The 22,523-nt window shown below is 39.6% G+C and overlaps 1 protein-coding gene across 3 annotated transcripts in view; it reads right to left on the reverse strand.

Moving 5' to 3' along the window:
* Bmp2k (BMP2 inducible kinase) overlaps positions 1 to 17,152 on the reverse strand; it is a 120,211-nt gene extending 103,059 nt beyond the window's left edge. Inside the window, exon 1 of one of the 3 annotated variants that reach the window (XM_063247211.1) lies at positions 16,518 to 17,152. In XM_063247211.1, the coding sequence (XP_063103281.1) occupies positions 16,518 to 16,686 (169 nt within the window). In that variant the 5' untranslated portion in view covers positions 16,687 to 17,152. Of the gene's footprint in view, positions 1 to 6,296; positions 6,539 to 16,517 lie in introns of those variants that run through there. The other 2 variants (XM_063247212.1, XM_063247213.1) reach the window with 2 other exon arrangements.
* Between the last annotated feature and the right edge of the window lie 5,371 nt (positions 17,153 to 22,523).

Below are 22,523 nucleotides of genomic sequence, written 5' to 3' on the forward strand. Positions count from 1 at the left end.
TCACACATTCACCATGTCATGTTATTTTGAGTAAACTGTTTTATTATGCCTTAGAATTCAACTCACTGCAAAGTCTTGGGTGTTTAGTATTCTGGGTTTAAATAAAATGCATTTATGTTGTGATCTAACAGGACAAATCTGAATGAACTTCATTTTCTTTGAACACATATAGAACAAACTAATAGAAAAATGCACTTGATACTGTAGTATATCAGATTCAGATTCTAAGGCCTCCAAGTTCTGTAACTGTGAACTAGGATCAAAAAAATTTGGTAAGGCAAGAGGCATCATAATCCCTGACTTAAAATTATATAATTTTACAAAGCTATTGAGATTAAATAGCATGGTACTGTTAAGAAATAAAAACAACAGCAACAACAAAAAACACAGACCCAAGGATCAATGGAACAATGAAGATGCAGAAACAACTCCAGTCACACTCAGTCATCCAATACTCAACAAAAGAGTCAAATACTCTCACTGGAAGAAAGCCTCTTAATAAATGGTACTCGAAAAACTGGCTTTCCACACGCTAAAGATTAAAACTAACTCATGTCTCTTACCACACACTAAACTAAAATCAAAACGATCAAAGATCTAAATATTCAGCTGGCTATGGTGTCACACACCTGTAATCCCAGCACTCAGGAGGCTGAGGCAAGAAGACTGGAGTTTAAGATCAGCCAGGACTACAAAGTGAGCTCAAGGCCAGCCTGACCTGCATAGTGAGACCCTGTCTCAAAAAGACAAAAAACAAACAAACAAACAAAAAACTAAACTAAAACTTAAAACAGAAACACTAAATCTGATAGGCGAGAAAAGATAGAACTCTTTAAGACACAGGTGTAGGCAAATATTTCATGAACAAAACCCCATCACATGGGAAATATCACAAAGAATCACCAATTGGGATCTCATTAAAAAGCTTTTGCACAGCAAAAAAAAAATCATCAACAGAGTGAAAACACTACACACAGAATGGAAAAAATGTTTGCCAGTTGTTCCTCAGACAAAAGACTAGTATCTAGAGTCTATAAACACCAACTGTTAAAAAATTCCCAATTTAAAGCCCCAATCCAAAAATGCTCATCTGAAATTAATGCATACTTCCCAAATGAAGTAGTACATATGGCAATATATGAAAAATGTTCAACATCACTGGTCATCTGAGATGCTGAGATTCCACCTCACTCTGGAAAGAATGGCTATTATGAAGAAATCAACCAATAACAAATTGATTAGCAGGGCTGTGTTGAAAAAGGAACCCTTTTCCATTGTTGGTGGGAGTGTAAGATGGTGTAACTACAGCAGAAATCAGTGTGAAAATTCCTAAAAATCTAGAACTCAGGGTTCCATTTGACCTAATTATTCCCCTTCTTGTTATCTTCCCAAAAGAACTGAAAATATCCTAACAGCAATATATGAACACCATGTTTATAACAGCACAGTTTGTAACAGCAAATTCTTGGAAACTGCCCAAATATCCACCAAACAATGAATGGATAAAGATGTAGTTTTCTATATAGTGGAGTAATAGTCATAAAAAAGGATATACTTGAGACATTTCCAGATGAATGGATATATACTGAGACCACACTCTAACTGAACTAAAGCAGATGCACATTTCTAAATATCAAGTTGTATTTCTGGTGTGAGAAACTAAAGGCATAAATAAGGACCAAAATGTGTTAACAGATATTGTGAAATAGAAAGAAAACATTCAAATGGTAAGGGGAAGTAGGGAAGGGAAGAGGGGAAGGTAGGAAAAGAAAACAAAAAGAAGGAAAAAATGTAAATAAAGCCTCTGTAGACAAGGAGGGTTAGGGGTTGAAGGGAGGGTAGGGGAATGGAAAAAACAGAGTTGAGATATATTAGGTACAGGTACAAATTCTCTATGATGAATGTGATCATTATATGTATCTAAAAAATAGCAATAAACTTAATTAAATAGTATGGGATAATAATTCTATTTCTCTTCTTGTTTGTCCTTTCCTTAACTGCCAGAATTTCCTAAATATTGCTATGTTAGATTCGAGTGAAGAAGCTCAAGTAATGCAATTTTATTCTATTCACCTTATAGTTCACAAATACTTAAGACTGGACCTCTCTAGACTGAGACGATAAGACTAATTCAAAGAAAGGCAGGATTTTAAATTTTTAAAATTAATCCTGCTAACTCAAAAGCTGCAGCATATTATCAGACAGCCTTCAGAAAGCAAAAACTAACTTTCAAACTCAGGTAAAAACGTTTGGGAACATTTCTCACTTCTAACTAACTCTTCAGCCACTCATTAGTACACCAGCTGTCCAAAGCCTCCTCCAAGTCATTTCAATCAAAAGTAAATGTCTGTATGCACACAGGAACCAATTAGATATGTGAATACTAATGTCATGAGATGTAAGTTCTATTTTCTACAACCATTTTTTAGTACACCAAAGTCATGAGATATAAATTCTATTTTCTATAATCAACACTAAAAGTGTGACTCTGTTCATCCTTTATTCTACCTTTCACAGTTAAATGAAGGAAATAAAACTGGACAGTCACCAGTTTAATGAAATAGTAGTATTTTAAAAGAAAGATTGTTAGTCCAAATGTGCCATTCAACATACTATTTAAAATATATTCTGAAGGAGGTTGAGAAAATCTTACCCTTGAGTTTTTACATATACCATCCACAACCATTCTCACTCCTATTATTTAGTCAAAGAACAAAAATCAATAGAATTAGCCTCACAATTCTGGTCTGTCCATAATGGCCCACCAGAGCTTTAAGTATCTGTAGCCTTCATTAAAAATAGCTCCTATTCTAGAGGTAAGAATCGAGAGCCTTGAATCTTTAAATAGGTTCTCATGCCAGTAATGTATGTGTCTTACAGTAACATCTAACTTTGAACACTAAGGATTACCATAGCCCTTACAAACTTACTTCCAACATTCCCTATTTATAGCCAGAAAACAAATGCAGATACATTTAAGAAAATAAAACCCATGGACTTTGCAACATTTCTAAAATTCCTATTTCAATGAGGTTTAAAAAAGAAAATAAAATCAAGCTGGGTGTGTTCATATCTGCAATCCCAGCATTTCATATGCTGAAGGAAGACAGATCCAAAGTTCAAGGTCAGCCTGGGCTACACAGACTGAATTCAAAACTAGCTTAAAGCACATGGCAAAACCTTGTCTCAAAAAATAAATAAAATCAAAAAACTAATTTAATCAGTAACACCACCTTCACTGAATTAAAAGTAACTATCAATTTGAATAGAGATTCTTAAATTTTCTCCTTGGATTATATAAACAATATTTTACTAAAGGATGGAAAAATTACCAAATATTTACCAATTTACTAGGACTACTAACTATTCACTAGGATTTGAACTGAGCTGTTTGGATGAGTTAACATTTTGCCAATAAGACAGACTAAAGACCTGCTCCAAGTCCAATTCTGGACTACCAAATACACCAAAAAAAAAAAAAAAAAAAAGTCCTTGAGATACCTACATTCCTGCACACCCAGTTAACTATCTTATAAATGTCTTTTAATTGGTCACAAAAATCGCCATCAAAAAGCCAGGCATGTTGGCCAGAGAATCAGCTCAGCAGTATAAGCGCCTGCCTGGCAAGCCCTAGGTCATGAATTCAATCCCGGTGCCAAAAAAAAAAACCGAAACGGCCAAGCATGGTAGCACATACCTGTAACCCCTGCACTTAGGAGGCGAAGCAGGAGGACTGCCTTGAGTTCAAGGCCAGGTTGGGCTACACAGTGAATTCAAAGACAACCTGAATTACACTGTGAGACCTTGTCTCAAAAGAAAAGAAGACACTATCAAAAGCCTATGCACACTTGAGCATATGTATACTTCTGAAAAAAAAAATAACCAAAGCATATGTCCATAGCATTCGTTTTTTGGTTTTGTTTCAGACAGATTCCACGGTGTGGGCCAGAGAATGAAATGTGGGTCATGAACAGTGAGATACAATCCCACTTCCTGGAAAAATGGTCTAAAAACATTCAGTAAGTAAAAACTTCACTATTTTGTGTAAGTCATTTTAACAGTAATTTTAGTAGTACTGATTCCAGAATAAATAAAATTCAGACTCCTGACACTCTCAAAAGAAAACAGGTATGTAAAGAGCTCTAGCCAGCCCTAATAATGACCCAACTATCAAAAATCAAGGAAAACAAATACAGCATTGAGGCAGAGAAAGTATTATGTGGAAACCTTTTTCTTTCAGAGAACCAAAGAATGGGAGAGAAAAATATCAAGGAGATGATGATTAGCTATTTAAAAACTACATATTAAGACCTGACTTGCTACCCTGAGACCTTTGTTCAGCTTCCAAATTTCTTGACTTCAAAAACAAACTCAGTGTCTTGCTACCTAGCCTCACACGTTTTCTTCCTCCAGAGCCTTAGGGTACTTCTAATAAGCCCTCATCCCGTTAGACAGCCATCATCCCACTAAGCCTTGATACTATCCTTCCTTTAAGAGAAAACCATATGCAGCTAAACTTCCCCGAATGTTTTTAAGATCAGTTATCCTAAGCACATATTTTAGATCTACCCAGCTCCTCTGTGATCCACAGAAGTAGGGTTTTTTCAGGGGAAGGATAACAAGACTAAAGAAAACTCAAGTATGAAAAATTTTAGGGCCATAACTATTATGTTCAATGCAGTACTGACAAAACAAAGATGAACCACATACATACACTATCATAATAGAAATAAAACAAGCTAGAAATCCAAAAATAAATCTAGGTATGTTTTTTCACCCAACTAGATATTACTGTACCTACATTATTACTAAATAACTCTATCTCCTTAATATCTGTAAATGGACATTAAAAAAACAGTGCTAGGGCTGCAAGTGTAGCTCAGTGGTACTGTGCTTAACATTCATAAAACCATAGGTTCAACAGCCCATATGCGCACACACACACACACACACACAAAATGGGCAAACATCAACTGGACAGTTATGTTTTGCAGTAGGTGTGTGTGTGTGTGTGTGTGTGTGTGTGAGTTTGTGTTACTGAAGACTAAACTTGGGCTGGGGGTTTAGCTCAGCGGCATAAGCGCCTGCCTGGCAAGCAGGCAGTCGTGAGTTCGATCCCTGGTACCGATAAAAAGGAAAAAGACAAATAAATAAATAAATAAACTTAGGGTATCACATTGAGCTCCATCCCCATCCTCTTTTTTCTAAGACTGTCTGGAAACTGTGCAGGCCAGCCTCCTTCCTCAGACTCCCAAACAGGCTGGAATTGCAAGCATGTGCCACAGTGCACAATTCACAGTCAATTTTAATAGCCCCATAACCACATCTTAATTCCAAAACTCAGTGTCTTAGTCACATTCTTTGTCACTGTGACAAAATAGCTGACTCTCACAATTTAAAGAAGGCATAATTTATTTTGGCTTATGTCTCTGTCCATAGTTGGCTGGCTCCAAAACAGGAAGGCCTATCAGAAGGGCATGGCAGAGGAGGAGAAGCTGCTCATGTCAAGGCAGTCAGGTAACAAAGTGTGAGTGGAGTTGCTGGGGAGACAAACCCTTCAGAGCGCCCGCCTCTTCTGACCAAACCCCACATTCCAAGGGCAAGTCAGTTATAACCCTCCCGTAATTCAGTCACCTGGTCTGAAAGCCCCATGTCAATGCATGACGTTTGGGGGGAATCTAAGACAAAAATCCTAACACAATCTCTTATAAATATACTGTGTACCTATCATAAACACAGCATTGCAAAGGTAAAATTTGACTGATTACAAGTCAAACCCTAAAGTGGTCAATTTTTAAACTTTCCATTTAATAAGAATAGAAGAAAGCTGTGTAAAATACTAGCTGTACGAGTAACAGCTGTTACAAATAGTCACTGGACTGTATTAATTATACTCATTTGGTGGTAGATATAGCCTCATTAACAAAGATTACAAGAAAGTAACTATTTTAAGTGTATCTTTCAACACCCAATTTGAGTAACACATCTACCTCCAAAGGAAGACATTCAAAGCAAATTTAACAATATGAGCTAAAAAATAAGAACAGTACTAAGTCTCAGTCTGTTGTGTAGTAACAAAACACAAATTGTACAGCATATAAACAACAAATTTATTTCTCACAGTTCTGAAGGGTACAAAATCCAAGACCAAGATGATGGCAGATTTAGTATCTGGTGAGCACCCACTTCCTCAAAGATCTCCTCTCCCTCTTAACTGCACATGGTAAAACAAAGACCAGGGGGCTTGCCGGGATAACTCTTACAAAGGCAAAAATCTCATTCATAAAGGTACTTACCCTGCTGACTAATCACCTCCCAAAAGCCCCACCTCCTAATACTATCACCATACGGGTAGCAATGTCAATACATGGGAGAAGGGGGTTACCAACACTGAGACCATAGCAGAAAGAAAGCAAGAAACAGGTACAGGGGATATCAAGCCGAGTACTTATGCAGATACAGATATGGGTCAAGATACAGATGGGAGAGAAGACAGGGGAAAGAAGTTGAAGGGCAGAGAAGAAGAAAATGGGAGGGAAAAGGGAGAGAGGGATACCAGCGGTTGTTACAAACAGTCACAGGAATGTGTTAATTATTCTCAGCTGCAGATACAGTTTCATTAAAAGGGGGGGGGAGGGGCCCGCTGGGGATTTAGCTCAGTGGCATAAGCACCTGCCTTGCAAGCAGGCGGTTGTGAGTTCGATCCCGGATACTGATTAAAAAAAAGGGAGCGGGGAAGAAGGGAGGGAGACAAAAAAAAGGGAGGCAAAGAGGAGGAGAAAAGGGAAGGAAAGGTAAAAAAAAGGGAGAAGGGAGCACGGAGGCTAGGAGAAAGGACAGAAGGATAGCAGAGGGAAGGAGAGATGGAGGGAAGGAGAGCAGGGAGGGACCAGAAAAGGAAGAGGCAGGAGAAGGAAGGAAGAGGAGAGAGACAAAGGGAAAAGGAGGGAAAGGAGAAGAAAGAGAAGGAAGAAAAGGAGGAGAAGCAGGAGGAAGAGGAAGAAGAAGAGAAAGGAGAGGAGGAGGGGGAAGAGGAGTAAGACAATGACAGGGTGGATGGCTGACAGTGATTAAAGGTAGTGGGTGTGTGAGCGCTGGGACACACTGCAGAGGCCTTGATTTAGGCAAATAAGATAGCGGCATGAGTAGAATTCTACACCAGGAAGAATAAACCAGAAGGATCACAGAAAGTGGTTTGGCAAGGCAAGAGCCTAGAACAGTCTGACTGTTAATGTAATTCTCTGAGAAATATTAAGGACCCAAACTAGGCTGACAGCACTTGAAACAAAAGTGCCAAGTTCTTCACATATGGCATTCATTAAGCCTCTCAGATAAAGTACTGTCATAACTCTTCCTCAGATTCTTTTCAAACAAAACCTTGAAAAACAGGTTTCTTTTACTTTTTGATATGCTGCACAATATATATTTGATGATCACATGGCCTATAAACATGTAACCATATAACAATACAAATTAAGACGAAACAAGTAATCAAGGTGGCACATCTTTTGAAACCAAATAGAATGCCACACAAATTCATTTGAGCTCCGATCCCTCGATGTCAAGGGGTATTACACAAGGCACTTGTTTTAGAAAGTAATTTTTCACAATGATTATGGAGTAACTTTACACTGTGGGATAAAAAATAAATGGCAAATCCATTATAAACACAAACATGAAAATCAAGAACAATCTTTTCGTTATGGTCTTAATTCTAAAACGATTCCCTAATGTCCTTCCCTTCTCCGTGTTTCTTTCTCATCAGAAGCAATAAAAATCATATAGCAAAATTACTGACTATAACATGTAAAACTAAGTTACAAATTCATTTTTATTCACTTCACTTTTTTCTTTGAGGAAAAAGAGGTCAAAGTATCACAATACCAGTCAAAGACAAACTGGGATGAGTAGCTGATCTGACCACAAGTCCTGTTTCCCCGGCCCCTACCCCAACAACCTCCACTACATTAGACAGTAAGGCAAACCAGCAACAACAATCATTTCCATTTTAAAATAATACCTATTGCAGAATGTCTCACTAAAGACTATACAGTAACCCAAACTATGCCTTAATGTTACTGACATTCTATAAGACTAGAATAAATCAAATTTCCCAAAACAAAGTCTCTATGGGAAAGGCCCTATACCCAATTCCCAGGAGAGATTTTTGAAACTGTCAGCAGGCATGGACTGATTGATCTCATTGATATAGAGAATCTCAAATTACCTAAGTGCCCAACTATTTAAAATAGCTTAATCAGGGGCTGGGGATTTAGCTCAGCGGCATAAGCGCCTGCCTTGCAAGCAGGCAGTCGTGAGTTCGATCCCTGGTACTGATAAAAACGAAAAAGACAAAAAAAAAAAAAAACCCTAAAATAGCTTAGTCGGGGATATAGTTCAGTGGCACAAGCGCCTGCCTGGCAAGTGCAAGGTTAAGAGTTTGATTGCCACTACCGAAAGCAAATAAATAAATAAATTAGCTCAGTCATTAAACACTCCACCTCCCAAGAGAATTTCATAAAAACAGCAGGTTTGTGGGTAACTGAATGGTTCAGCAGATTTGTGCCAAAAAATTATTTTTGTCTTTTTTTTCTTTTTTTCTTTTTATCGGTACCAGGGATCGAACTCACGACCGCCTGCTTGCAAGGCAGGTGCTTATGCGGCTGAGCTAAATCCCCAGCCCCCAAAAAATAATTTTTTTAATTTTTTTTAAACATGAAGAAATAAAAGTTTTAACCCTATGGAGATAAAACTTCATATTCAGATCTCTTGAAAAAAAGTATGGCAACTTTGAAATCACTGCTCAAGACTTAATTTTGGAATTTCAAGACAAGGTTTTAATCATTTTGAGAGTTATCAAACATGCTTTAAAATACAGACAGATCTACTTCAAGTTTTCAGAAGAAATACGTACAAAATAGAGAAAACCAAAATATTACAAAGATTAATAAAGAACACTACAGAAGACCCAGAATCAATTGTAAAGACATCAGCTCTACCTAATATGTTCCCAAATATTAACATCAAAAACATTTCCATTGTTTCCTCCTACAACCTTCAAGAAGAAAAATGCTAATACTCTTTATTTTTAAAATAAAGACATCTGCTTAGCATAAAATGTCACATTATTAACCATAACAACTGAACTATGACTAAAAACAAAAAAAGTTACATTACATGACTCTGAATACTTTTATTGGAGCTAAATGCATAATTTCTACTGTTTTTTAAAGTACAAAAAATTGAGAATAACAATTTTAGTGTTAATAACCTTGCTCTTGAATAACACTGCCACCTATTGAGAAAGAACCCCCAATGGACAATTCAAATTACATCGTAAGAACTATAACTTAACTCAAAAGGAAAGCATGAGTAAATAATATTCTGTGTAGTGTCCTCTGCCAACTACTTTCATTTTATTGTGAAAGTTTACTATGAAAGTTAAAATGTTGTATAGCTGATACATGAAAACTACATAATTATCTAATAAAAAGTTTAGATTTTTCTATAAACATATGATACCTACTCAAGAAAAATGTGATACCTAATCTAAAAGTTACTATTTCAAAATCAGATTTCACTTCAAAAGCTTATGACCAGATTTGAATCTAAGTTCACCAGCATTTATTCAGAGATTTGACATGCACTATTAGGTACTGTCACACATTTTCTTCTTTAACCCTTATACACTAACTTCATGTTTCAAAAGACAAATCACTGTTCCCTAAGAGTTTAATTCAACAACAACAAAAATGTAATTGTTGTATATTCACTACAAAACAGGAATCAAAGCTACAGAAGTAATAGAGAAACAGTTACTAGTGCTAGCCCTCAGAAAGCTCTTCATACAAAAAGGCTGTTAATAACTGATGGCTGAATATAAACTACTTTCATAACTACAAGTAGTAATACTTTTCTTTTTTCCCCGCATCTACCTTTGTAAAATAAAGAAATTATAATGGCAACAGCACAAAGTAACAAGGAGATAGATAAACTGTCTTTGCTGTTTCAAGGAGGCTAACAAAAATGACACTTTGCCTTGGCTGCTGTTTGTCTACACCAAAACTGGAAACTCAGGGACCCCTATCAGGAAGACTCCTGATAGCCAACAAAGTCCTCCATTGATACTTTTCCATTTATAAATTAGGTCTAAATTCTGTTGAAGAACACCATACAGTTAAAAAATGTTTTAAGCCAAATAGCATTTGTTTTGAGAAGTACTGGAATACAAATACAATTAAAAGAGTGTTTCTCAGAAAGTTTAATCTTTTAGGGGAGGTGAGAGGGGAATAATTAAACACCATAGTGTTTCTAAGTGCTTACATAATTTTATATCAAGACCAAAGATTCAATGCATTAACCAAGTGTGATACTCCCCTCAAAACATTGTATGATCATAGCTGGGGCTTTTTCAGAGATGGCTGGATCTACAGTGTGGGGTTGGGTGCAATGCTACACTCAGGAGCACTAGGATTAAGGGTGTGACTGCTACCCACCCAAGGCAGCCTGGATAAAATACAAGGGATAAAAAGAGGTGTGTTTGTCCCTTGCTCAATGCTTTGCTACTTTTGGTCCACTATAAACTGTTGTCCCCCACCCCTGCCATGCACTACCCTGCCACCGCAGTCAGCTGAAACCCCTACAGAGAGCTAAACAAACCTTTTCTCTCTTAATTTTGGGCATCAAGTATTCTGCCTCATCAAGGAGAGAAAAGCAACCAAAACAAAGGGGAGAAAGCAAAAACAGCTACAAAGCAACCAAGTCAAAGGGGAGAAAGCAGCTACAAGGGTCTGCAAAAAGGAGGATCTGATCATCACAAGTAGTTAGGGAACAAGGAATACTCAGGCAAAAGCAGAGTAATCGGCAAGTAACCAGAAACAGCACACAGAATCTAGAACAACAAAAGTAGTCGCCTACCAAGTAACCAGGGGTAAAATTTAACAGGTAAATTAAGGGCTAAATGTGGATAAATGTGAATGCCAGTGCAAAAAAAAAACTAGATCAAGATGACTTTTCACTCTCATAAATGTTTATTACTTCCCGTTTCTGAAATAGACTCAAACTTCAAAACATCAGATTCTCACGCCTCCCTGGTACCTGTTTCTTTCTCAGTCATCCAGCCCTGTTTTAAATCAGTTGTTCTCAATATGTGATTCTGGGAAGCAGTAACAACTGAGAATGCTGGTAGAAATACAAATACTGGGCCCTACACAGACATAATGAAACTTTGGGAATCAGGCTCAGAGTTAAGGGTTTTATCAAGGTCTCTAAATCTGATGAACATTTATGCTTAAAACCAGTGTTCTATTGGAATCCTTCAGTTAACACTTCATTCTGCATTGCCTCTCTACTTCCACCCTCTCCTTGAGCCTTAAATAACAGCCAAATACTCATTAACTGAAAGCACCTATCCATAAGCCCAAACCCCGCTGCTAAACTTCAGCTAGATGCCCAACTTCCCACCTGACATTTCCTTCCCACCTGACTCCTCTGGACTGGTAGACTTCTAACACTCCTCCCTAAATCTGATCATCACTTATCTTACTGCGTGGTACCTCCATCCAAGAGTTTCATAAGCAAGTCATTCTCAACACTTCCTTTGGTTCTTGTCCAATCCACCACAAGATCTTCACATCCCTGCATCTGAACACTCCATCTCCATTCCTACCGTTACCACTTTACCATCTAATGTGCAAACCTTTCAACCCTTTTATACCCATTAACTGTGATCATATAAAAATATAAGTCAGAGCATGTCACTGCCCCAAGAAGTTAAGACTTTCCATATCTTACCACTGCATTTCAGACAAAACCTGAACTCAATATGGCATGTAAAGTTCCAGGCTCCAGTTACCTCTTTAACATCATCTCAGCTCCCTCTCCTACATGATTCACTCACTGCAGGCCACAGTTCTAAGCACATTCCAGTTTCTGAGATTCTTCTTTACACAAGGAATTCTTCCATATGACATGATCCAAACCACCCCCACCTTCTCAATCTGCTCTATTCACCTTTTTTCATCTTTTAGGTTTCTACTAAAATAATGAAAAGGCTTTTCTTGGTCCCCCAATCTAAACAGAGTTACCTGAGTGCAACTCTGAGCTTTCTCTTAATTTTTAAATACATATACCAACCTGAAAAATTTTGTTTGCCTGTTTTAACTGTAACTTCCATAAGACCAGAAAAATGGCCGCACCTTGTAAGAGCACCTAGCCAGGCATGGTGGCACATGCCTGTAATCTCAGAACTTGAGAGGCCTAGGCAGGAGGATCACAAGTTGAGGCCAGCCTAGGTTACAAAGCAAGCCCCTGCCAAGGAGAGAGGGGACTAGAAAGGAAGGAGAAAGGGGAGGAGACAGGGGAGAAGAAAGGGAAAGAAAAGAAAAAAGGCAAGGCAGGGAACAGAGACAGAAACAGGTAAGCACCTTGCAGCACCTGACCACAAAAGGCACTAAAGAGTTGCAGAGCAGTAACTAGTTGATATTGTTGGTAAGTGCCCCTCTTCCGTCCTCCAAGAGAACATTAACTTTGAAGATACTAAATAGAGGTAACTTTCTGCAAACAAGATATACTTAAATCCGCTTATATTTAAATCCCTACAGATTTCTATTGCAAAATCAGATGTTAAGATTTTACTACCTGCCTATAAAGAGAATGGTTAATACTTCCTGTATTTTTTTTTATTCACTCTAAGCAGCTAACTCTCAGCGAACACTGCTGAGAGTGTAGCTACCTGCATAGAACTCCGCAGTAAAATCCTGCCCCACTTACTGACAGGGACAATTACCGCAACGCCCCCATCAGTTGGTCTTACTTCATCCTTTTCACAATATCATATCTTAACCAGTTCCCATAACCCCATGTATTATCCCAACAAATTGTAACTGGTCTCCTAGTCTTGAAATTCTCTGCTATTTAAATCCCTTTCATGCCAAGAACATTGCTTTTAAAAGGTCCCCTCATCAAAAACCAACTTCTTTCAATCATCAATCAATATGAAATTCCTTAGACTAGCACCAAAGGTTTTCTTATGGTAATGCATATGAACAACAGCCAGTTCTACTGGTTTTTAAAAATCTGAAAGCTGCTGGGCATGGGGCACATGACTGTAATCCCACCCACTCAGCAGAATAAGTCAAGAAGATTGAGAATTCAACGACAACCTAGACAACTGGGCAAGATTGTCTCAAAAAATAATGTAGCTTGATGAAAGAGCACCTCTAACTTACGCTGAATTATATGTGCTTGACAATCTAATACTAATTCAAGCAAAAATTGACATACATCTCTACCTCATTCTTCAAACCCAGTGCTGGCACTTGCTTAGCACAGACTCCTAAAACCAAACCATTTGAGAAAAAGTATGAAAATGTCTATGATAACAGTTCTGTAAGCCTTCAGTAGAAACTAAAATCACAAGTTGTCAGCATTTTCAAACATACAGTGGAATGCTTCACTTGAAGGACAACATGATACAAAGTATATATTTCAGAAAGGAAACTAACAGTTTAAGTATTCAAAATAAGTTTACCTAGGGAAATGTTTTAAATCAGATTTCAAGTAGTTGACCCTCACTATTTAGGGATTTTTTTTACTTGCAAATCTGCCTAAATAAAATTTATTTTAATCCCCTAAACTATCATTCATGACACTGTCATGGTCCCCTGTAGAAGAACACAAAAGTTAAAAACACAGGTCTCCTGACTTGCATGTTCTTATTTTAGCTCTCATACTATGTCCTTTTCACAGTTAATTTAGTACTGTTTTTCTCACTTTCATGCTTTTTATTGAGGATTTCACTGTATAAAACATCCCCAAGTATAGTGCTAAACTGCTAACTATTGTTCTTAAGTACAAGTCTGTGCTACTGCCTACAGAGAAAATACATGTTAGATAAACTTCACTTAGGCACAAGTAGTGCTACTGGCCATAATTTCAATATTCATGATTCACTAAGGTATTTTAAATTGTATCTTTAAACAAAAACACACATAAGTACTGATCACCTAACAAAAATATTGTGAACAAAGTCTTCCAGAAACCTAAGCTGTCATTTCCCCTAAAAGCAATCATTCCATATTCAGTAACTTGGTGTTTACGCTGACCTGAAACATAAGTAATCATACAGAGAAACAGACAGACCAAGATGGACAGGAACTGATTTACTGAAAAGACACTGCAGCTGCCCTGATTGATGTGTTCAGAAATTGTTGTAGTTTTTTATTTGCTTCTTTTTTATCCTTGAAATAAAATGCATTTGGAAAACACACACACACACACACACACACACACACACACACACACTGCAGTAGTAATTATGAATAAGATCTGAAGTTTACAGTAGACTGATGAAAACATTTAGGGACACATCACAAATGAGTCTTGCCTTGCCCTTAACACTGACCCAAAGCAAAATAAGCAAAATCTACTAAGTTTGATTTTTGGTCTGTCTTAGCTTCTACTACATTTTCCATTCAGTGTTATACGTCTTCCCATATTTAGGTTCTTGAATGCTTTTTCCAAAAGCACTTGTCCCAACAGGCAAACCTATCAATTACTGGTTCATCATGCTTAAATGTGAACTAGTCTTGAGCTTGTCATTTTGTCTAGCTTGGACATTAATTTGAAAGAGAGGGAGTTTATTAAGCATCTCAACCTATCAGAACCAAAAAGTAAACTGAATATAGATAATTTCAGCTTTATTTGCTAGCGAGAGAAGAAACGCACAAGGGAAGAAAGCACAGGCCTTGGCTCTGCTCTAGAGAAAGCTTAAAGCTTGGTCCCAGAAAATAAGAAGTTCCATTTTCCAAAAGGGGCTCTTTAATTCTTGTCTCCTGAGTATATCTGATTACTCTTTTTTCAAAGAAAAAAAAAGGGGGGAAATTTATGGCAAAAATCAGTGGAGCACTCCAAAAGTGACACTAGTAAGTGAAGTATTTTTTCATTAGGGTTGAAGGAGGACTCTATTTTTGAAATTCATCTTTTTATTCTTCAAAATTACATATTTAACTGAAAATGGAACAGGACATGCTTCGAGCAGTGATAAAAGTTACAAATTCATAATGTAGTGTGTGAAATGTCATTTTGTTTGTACTAAATAAAAATATTATCCATGATTTAGTAAGGAAATGAGTGTAACACTGCTCAAACTACATTTCAAGTAAGTACTAAAACTCAAAGACAAGAGTTCACATGTGTGCTGAAAAACTACAACCCAATTCAAACCAACACCTGGGATGATAATATAATAAAGACAGGAAATTTTATAAAGCCATACATACATTAAAACTAACCAGCAGGCTGGGCGTGGTAGTACACGCCTGTGATCCCAGCACTAGGGAGGCTGAGGCAGAAGGATCGCTGAAAGTTTAAAACTAGCCTGGACTACAAAGTGAGTTCAAGGCCAGTCTGAACAGTATAGTGAAATCCTGTCTCAAAAAGACAAAAAATATCAAACAAACAAAAACCTGATCGCCATATACTCATTAATTTGAGAAGTGAAAGTTATTCCTGCCACTTCTCCCAAGATTCAGCCATGCTTATTGTTCTGGACAATGGCTTATCAAACAATGTTAGACTATTTTATAGATAAATTCTTCAGGATTCTCTCCCACCAAATTACTACCTGTTTACTGCATTTCACAAAAATCCAAGTAGAATCTCAGTCATGTTTTCAAGCCACATCAACGTTTAACTCCAGTAAGAGAATTAAAATCACTCTTCGATTTCTTTTCTCTTAACCTTAGAACTTAAAAGGGTCACTTATCAACAGGAATTATTTCTTATTAATGTTTCGACTGTTTACTTTGTAATATTTTACAGTGGAAAGCTCAAAGGTCAGTGAGGCATGAAATAAGGAGAAGCAAGCATTTTGTACAATCTAATAGAAACACAAAACCAAAAGCAAGCATCTTTTTAAATAACATGCAATTGCAACTAGACTCTACCATTTGTCTTAACCTGTTATAAGATAATGCTAGATCCATCACAATACTTTACAAGTGAAAGTTACCTGCTTCGTATCACCTTTTAAGGCGAGTACTACCAAAGAAACAAGTGGAGGGCATGAATTATTTAGTCCTCTGACAGAGATTGTAAATGACAAAAATAAATGGGTTTCAAGTTTATCTGCCCCCCCCCAAAGCAACCTAATAATTGTATTTGGGACAAAGTATCAACGCAGACAGTGGTTTCAAACTGATGACGGAGCAGAAGCAAACTGAGCAGACTAAGGCTGCAGGGGCTTCATAAAGAGGCCAACGCAGGACACTCGTCTGAACCACCCCTGGCAAAGCCGAGCCTAGACCTTGCCTCGATCTGACCCTGCCGAGAGTCACTCCCAAACGAGACAGACACCCATCACTCGCTAGGACGACTTCTATTTACTCCCTCGCGCCCAAAGAAAATGAGTTCGAATCACCTAAGCAGCGAACGCTGGAGCGCCCTCCCTCAGAAAGAGAAGAGTAGCAAAGGCAGGGACCCAGAGCCCGCCACGCCCCCGCCGCCCCGCGCCTCACCTTCGGCCAGAGACTCCTCCAGGGTGACCTGGTAGCGGCCAACCGCGAACACCCGGACCCCGACGGAGGAGCCGCTGCCACCACCTCCGCTCCCCGCGCCGCCGGCCCCGCCGCCCGCCGCGCCGCCGCCGCTGCCCTCGGACTTGGGCATCCGAGAGAACTTCTTCATGGTCCCAGGGGCGCGCTGGGGACGCGGGGAGCGCGCCCCGGCCCGGCGTCCGCGAGGCGTGGCCGCCCTTCCCTTTTGCCGCCTGCGCGAGCGTCCCTGAGCGCCAGACCGCCGCGCAAGGCCGAGCCGAGCCGAGCCGAACGGAGCCGCGCCGCGCCGAGCCTCACATGCCGCCTCCCGCTACCTCGATCGCTCGCGGCGGGCCTCAGCTGCCGGCCCCCGCGGAGTGCAGGGAGGCGGAAAGGGGCGGGCCCGGGGCGGGGGCGAGCGCGGCACCGCCCACAGCGCCCCGCTGCCGCCGCCGGCGCCTGTGGGACCCCCGAAGGATAGAGTGAGGGGCTAGTCCTAGTCGCGCAGCCTCCAGCCCTCAGGGATGCAACCGGACCCGCGCCGCCCGCCACTCGCGGCCGTTGGCAGCGCGGCGCCGCGGCCAACCGCTCCCGAGCCGGGACGCCCCGCGCAGGCGCTGCCGCCGCCGGAAGTGACGTGTCCTGCCCTTGTCACGTGGGGAGGCGCGGGTCCGGGACGGGGTGGGGGTAGGATCCCCGAGCTGGGGTCCCGGCGCGAGTTTCAGTCTGGGTGGCTGACTGCTGGGCGGTAGGGCCTAGTCTCAGGCCGGGAGGTGGCCCCGGGACCGGCTTCCGTCCCCTCGGCTGGCAGCCGGTGTACCAGAGTGTGGCGGCAACTTTGCGGGCTCTGAGGAACTTCTCGCGTCAGTTCCCCAGCCCCGCGCCTCCGGACCTCCCTCGGCCCGCGCGCCCGAGCCGCGCAGCTCCCGGGTGGGTCCCGCCGACGCGCTGCAGTTGCGGTGTGCTGGGGAGCAGAGTGCGGCTTCTGAATTGTTTAGGGCTGCGTTAGAGATCGCTGGCGGCGCCCCGGGGCTGCGCGGTACCGGCCCTTCTCGGGCCGGCCGTCGCCCAAGGTCACCCACCCGACAGGCGGCAGCGGCTAGGACCGCTGAGTTTACGGGCGTTCTGGAGAAAGTAGGTTAGGGTCAGCTCAGTGAAGACAGATTAAGGGCTTAGAAGCCAGAGCAGCCACTGGTGACCCCTCATTCCTTAAGGAAAAGATTCGTCTGTTTAAAAAGAAAAAAGGGCCCCGCTACGTCAATGTGGTACCCGCAGGTGTCTTTTACCTGTCGGTTGAGGCCGACAGAATGAATTTGGTGAAGGAATTGGGAGTGGTGGGAAGGGCAAACTATAGAGCCTTGGGATGCGCTGCTCTAGCTGACTTTTCCACCAGTGAATACAGGCCCACTGCCCAGAGGGTCTAACTTCTTGAAAGAGCCCAAAGCCCAGGATTTTCCCCCCTGGCGTGGCTCTTTCTTAGTTTAAAAAAAAAAAAATTGTATTTTTAAAAATATAATAATGTCTAGGACTCCAGTATACATTTTTTGTGAAAGTAGCTGTGGTTCTATTTCCACCTCCATTTCAACTTTTAATGAGGTACATATTTGAAAATGTGCTCAGCGGAAAGACTTTAAGCTTCAAATCTTTCACTCTTCTCAGCTATTTGAAGACAAGCTATTTCTGCCAACGCTAAAACAGTGCTCCAGATTTAGGCATTTCTGCTGCATACCCGCTAAACAAATTCTTCATCCAGAGACCTGACCTTTAAAGCACATTCCAGCTCCATGGAAGTCAGATTATATGTCAGATGATTGATGGGATGTGGCAGTTGGGGATTTCCATTTAGAAATAACCTAACCGTTTTTCTTATTGTGGGGATTCACCATGGAGTCTCATTCCTGTGTTATATTTTTTCAAGCAAAATAGTGTAAAAAGTTAGTTATTATGTACAATTTTAAAACTGGATCATCCTAATATGCAATGTTCGAGCCTGACACAACTTCATCTGATCACAATGTAAGAATAAAATCTTTTCTAATCTGTTTGTGAGTCAGTGTACCACAATGTGTGGTAAAGAAAATCATTTCCTTGACCATGATGTGTAGCCTCTCTTCTGATTTTGAAATTTTAGGGCCCTTCACTGAAAACTAGATAAGCCCGAACTATAGGTTCTATGATTTGTTGCCAAGTATGTAATGACATTTGAATATTCTCTGATTTTTACAGAATGGTAACTTCACAATATTCTATACCAGTTAATAACATCATACAATTTAAAAATGCAAAAACGTATTAGAAGCAAGAATGCCACGTATTGACAAATGCTTTTACTACCAAAAAATTTCCATATCTATTGTGAAAGAATCGGCAAGGCAGAGATTACATCCTCCTAGTACACTTGTGAGTTCAGAATAAGGATCCTTAAACCAATTTGCAGGCAGAGATTGAGACCTGAGAATTCTAGCCCTTCAGATTTTTTGCAGAAAATCTTATATATTAATTTCTCAATCTTACACATAAAATTTGCTGGCTATCTGGGCATACCTGTCTATGATCACAGCTCCTTGGAAGGCTGAGGCAGGAGGATCACCAAGTTCCAGGCCAACATGGGCAACAGAGACCATGTCTCAAAAGAAAAAAGTTAAAATAGATTAAATATTATTTTAATAACTCATTTTACTCAATGTTGCAATTTTTAGGAATTATTGAATATTGTCCTTAAAGTAAACGAAGGGGCATATATGCCTGTAAATCTCAGCTATTCTTAACAGGCTGAGGCAGGAGGTTCACTTGAGCCCAGTAGAGACAACATAGTGAAACACTATCTGTTTAAAAATGCCACCTAAACTGAGCATGGTGGTGCATGCCAGTAATCCCAGCACTTGAGAGGCTGAAGCAGGAGGCTCACTGGGAGTTTGAAGCCTGCCTGCCCTACAAGGTCAGCCTGAACTACATAGTAAGGACACTGTCTTAAAGAAAAAAAATGCCACTGAAGATTGTGAAATATATACATATATATGTATATGTACATACTGTATATATATGGTTCTTCAGTTAAAGCTCTGTAACATGCTATATAGTCCTTAGAACAAATTTAAATGCTCTCATTTGATGTGAAAGTTCAAGAGATACAAATACAGAAGTCAAATCATAAGACTCCAAACAAACCTCTGTATCAACATGTTTTTCCCATTTAGATTTTAAACCTATGACTTACAAAAGGTTCTGTTTTTGTCCTGTAACATTTTTTATGTGTCACTGTAACAGCATACTTACCATAAGTGTGAATCATTTGATGTTTTACTGGTCTTACTCAGCATATAGTTTAGAGATTACGTAGCCTGATTGCATCACAAGACATTTACTCTGCATGCCCTAATCACCATAGTTTGGATTTGAAGACAAAGGCCAGGCACAGTGGTATGGGAGGCTGAGAGAGGCTGAGACAGGAAAATCTCTTGAGCCTATGTGTCAGAGCTGGTTTGGATAACATAAAGACCATCTCTTTAAAATGAATAAATGCGGGGGGAAATAGATGTGGTTGAGTATAATGGTTCTGAATTAGAAATTTTAATGACTATAAAGCTATGGCTTCACTGTTGATGGTGGAAAAGGAAAGGTGTCTAAAGACTGTATTCTAGGAAAATCCCCAGAGTGTGTGTGGGACAATGTAGAGAGCAACCTCAGGCATCGTGGTGATGAAGTAGCCTCTGTTTCTCTCAGTTACAGCCCAGATTTCAAGTTCTTAATTATATCTTTTGTCATTGACTAGGCAATTTTCTCCAAATGCCCACCTCCCCTTCTTTGGGTATTCTCTCCACCTCCTAGTAATGGTGGCCAGAAGTAAACCAAGATGAGACCAGCACAAACTGAGTAGCTCAAACTTTTAGGGTGCTCTTTCAGCTTTGGTTTGATACTTCCTCACTGGAAGATCATTCTGATCATCAGAAATGATGGGGAAGTTGGTAACAGTGTAAAACTCCAAGGTCACATCAATTTGCCACTTTATCACAGAGCTACAACAAAGGAAGAGCCATATGAAAGGGATGCAGGGCTGGGGGGTTAGCTCAAGGGCAAATACACCTGCCTGGCAAGTGCGAGGTTGTGAATTTAATCCCCAGTACAAAAAAAAAGAACAATAACCAAGAAAGGGGTGCATAGGGCAAGGCACAGGGGCTGAGGGCATGCCTGGGCTCTGAGCCTTCTGTGGCTACACCACTCTGCCAGCACTTCGACCTGTTCACACAGGAAGCTGTGTCTTTTAGTTTTGCACTCATTATACCATGGCTTTGGAAGAACACTCAGTTTGACCTGGAGGAAAATGGGATCTTTTGAAAAAGAAAAAAGTGTGAACATAATATAGATTCTGACCATCTTAAACACTGGTGTTGAGGCAACTTACAGTCAAAGCACAGAGAGAGTACTTTAATAAAGGTAGAAGAGATTTAAATTAATCACAGTTTTTTACAGATATCTCAATCTTTTAAATGCTTGAAGCTGTATTGGCATAAAAATAGTTGGACAGTAGCCACCAAAGAGACTTTTTAAAAAATAGGTTGCTTCACTTTGTGTGGCTTCACATTACACTGCTCTGGTAAAGCCAACAGATCATTGTAGCTAACTAAGGGCCTCTGAGGTCCTTTCTCAGGAAAGGTTTGGACCACGAGGGAAGAGAGAATTGCTATTTTTGTCTTCTGTGGGAAAACTATAACTCTTCTTGTCACTGTGACCATCATCTATTTTGAATCAGGGTCCTTCTCAAAGACAATATGTGAAGTAAGAAAGGCTTAAATAAAGGATCAAACAAAATATACTTATCCCAAAAGGTTTGCCCTTATAAGTGGTCTCTGTCAGTACTTGAGTAATCATTTTTTCTCACAAATCAGTATTTTGCTTTGGTAGTGTGTCTTCTATCACTATAAGGCTCACTATATTTTATTAATAGTAATTACTTTTCCTGTCAAATGTTATTACTTCATAATTAGTTAAATGTCCTTAACTTTGCTTTTATAGAAAAATTCTAAATTCCATTGAAAGTACATATGCATGTGTATATACACTCATACTCCACTTAGGCAAAAGGATTACAAGTTTGAGCCAGTCTGGACAAATTAACAAGACACTGTCTCAAAAATAAAAATATCTAGGGATGCAAAGGTCCTGTGTTCCATTCCCAGTACCACAGAGAGGGATTTTTAAAAAAGAATATATATTCCTTTTCAAAAATCAATCTGATAGTAAAATTTAAAATACAAAAATGCTCAGGTTTTTTTTTCTTTGCAGTACTAGAGATTGAACTCTAGGACCTTTGTCTTGAACTACATCCCTAGCTCTGTGACCTTTTTTTTTTTTTTTTGAGATACGACCTCTTTAAGTTTCTTAGGCTTGATTCAAACTTAGGCTCCTCTTGCCTCAGTGTCTCAGAATGCTGGCCCACAAATAGCCTTCATAGGAAAAATAATTCATCTGACAGGCCATATATTCCCTTGATAGAGTTTTTCCTAGAAATTGACTATCCTTTTAAGAGCAACTGCAGGAGATAGGCAGCTTCACCAGCAAGAGAGGCACTTTGATTGCAGCTAAATAAGGCAGCTGGGGGTGACAGGAGAGATTTTGCCCTAGGTTTGTAACACTTTGTCCTTATACTTCTTGACAGAGTTAACTTCCTGTCTAGAGATGTCTTTGTCCTAGGATGTGATTACAATATGTTTCTGCCCTCACTTCTTGTTCTAGCCTTTTGTTTCTTTCCTGTGGCCAAGCAAATGTCTTGCTCTCTATTACATTTGTACAAAACTTTAGCTGAGTATAAAATTACATCTAGATCTTTTTTGGCACTTGTGAAGTGGTCATGCTATTCAAAAGTAGTTTGTATATTAACTCAGTAACATCATAATAACTTTATAAGATTTGTTTATTATTTCTACTTGCAGATAAGAATATTGATGTGTAAAGCAATTACCTTATATGCCTAAGACTTATAACTTGTAA

This window comes from Cavia porcellus, unplaced genomic scaffold (assembly GCF_034190915.1).
Source record: "Cavia porcellus strain 051 isolate PalLab524CR breed Dunkin Hartley unplaced genomic scaffold, mCavPor4.1 scaffold_4, whole genome shotgun sequence".
NCBI classification, from domain to species: Eukaryota; Metazoa; Chordata; class Mammalia; order Rodentia; family Caviidae; genus Cavia; species Cavia porcellus.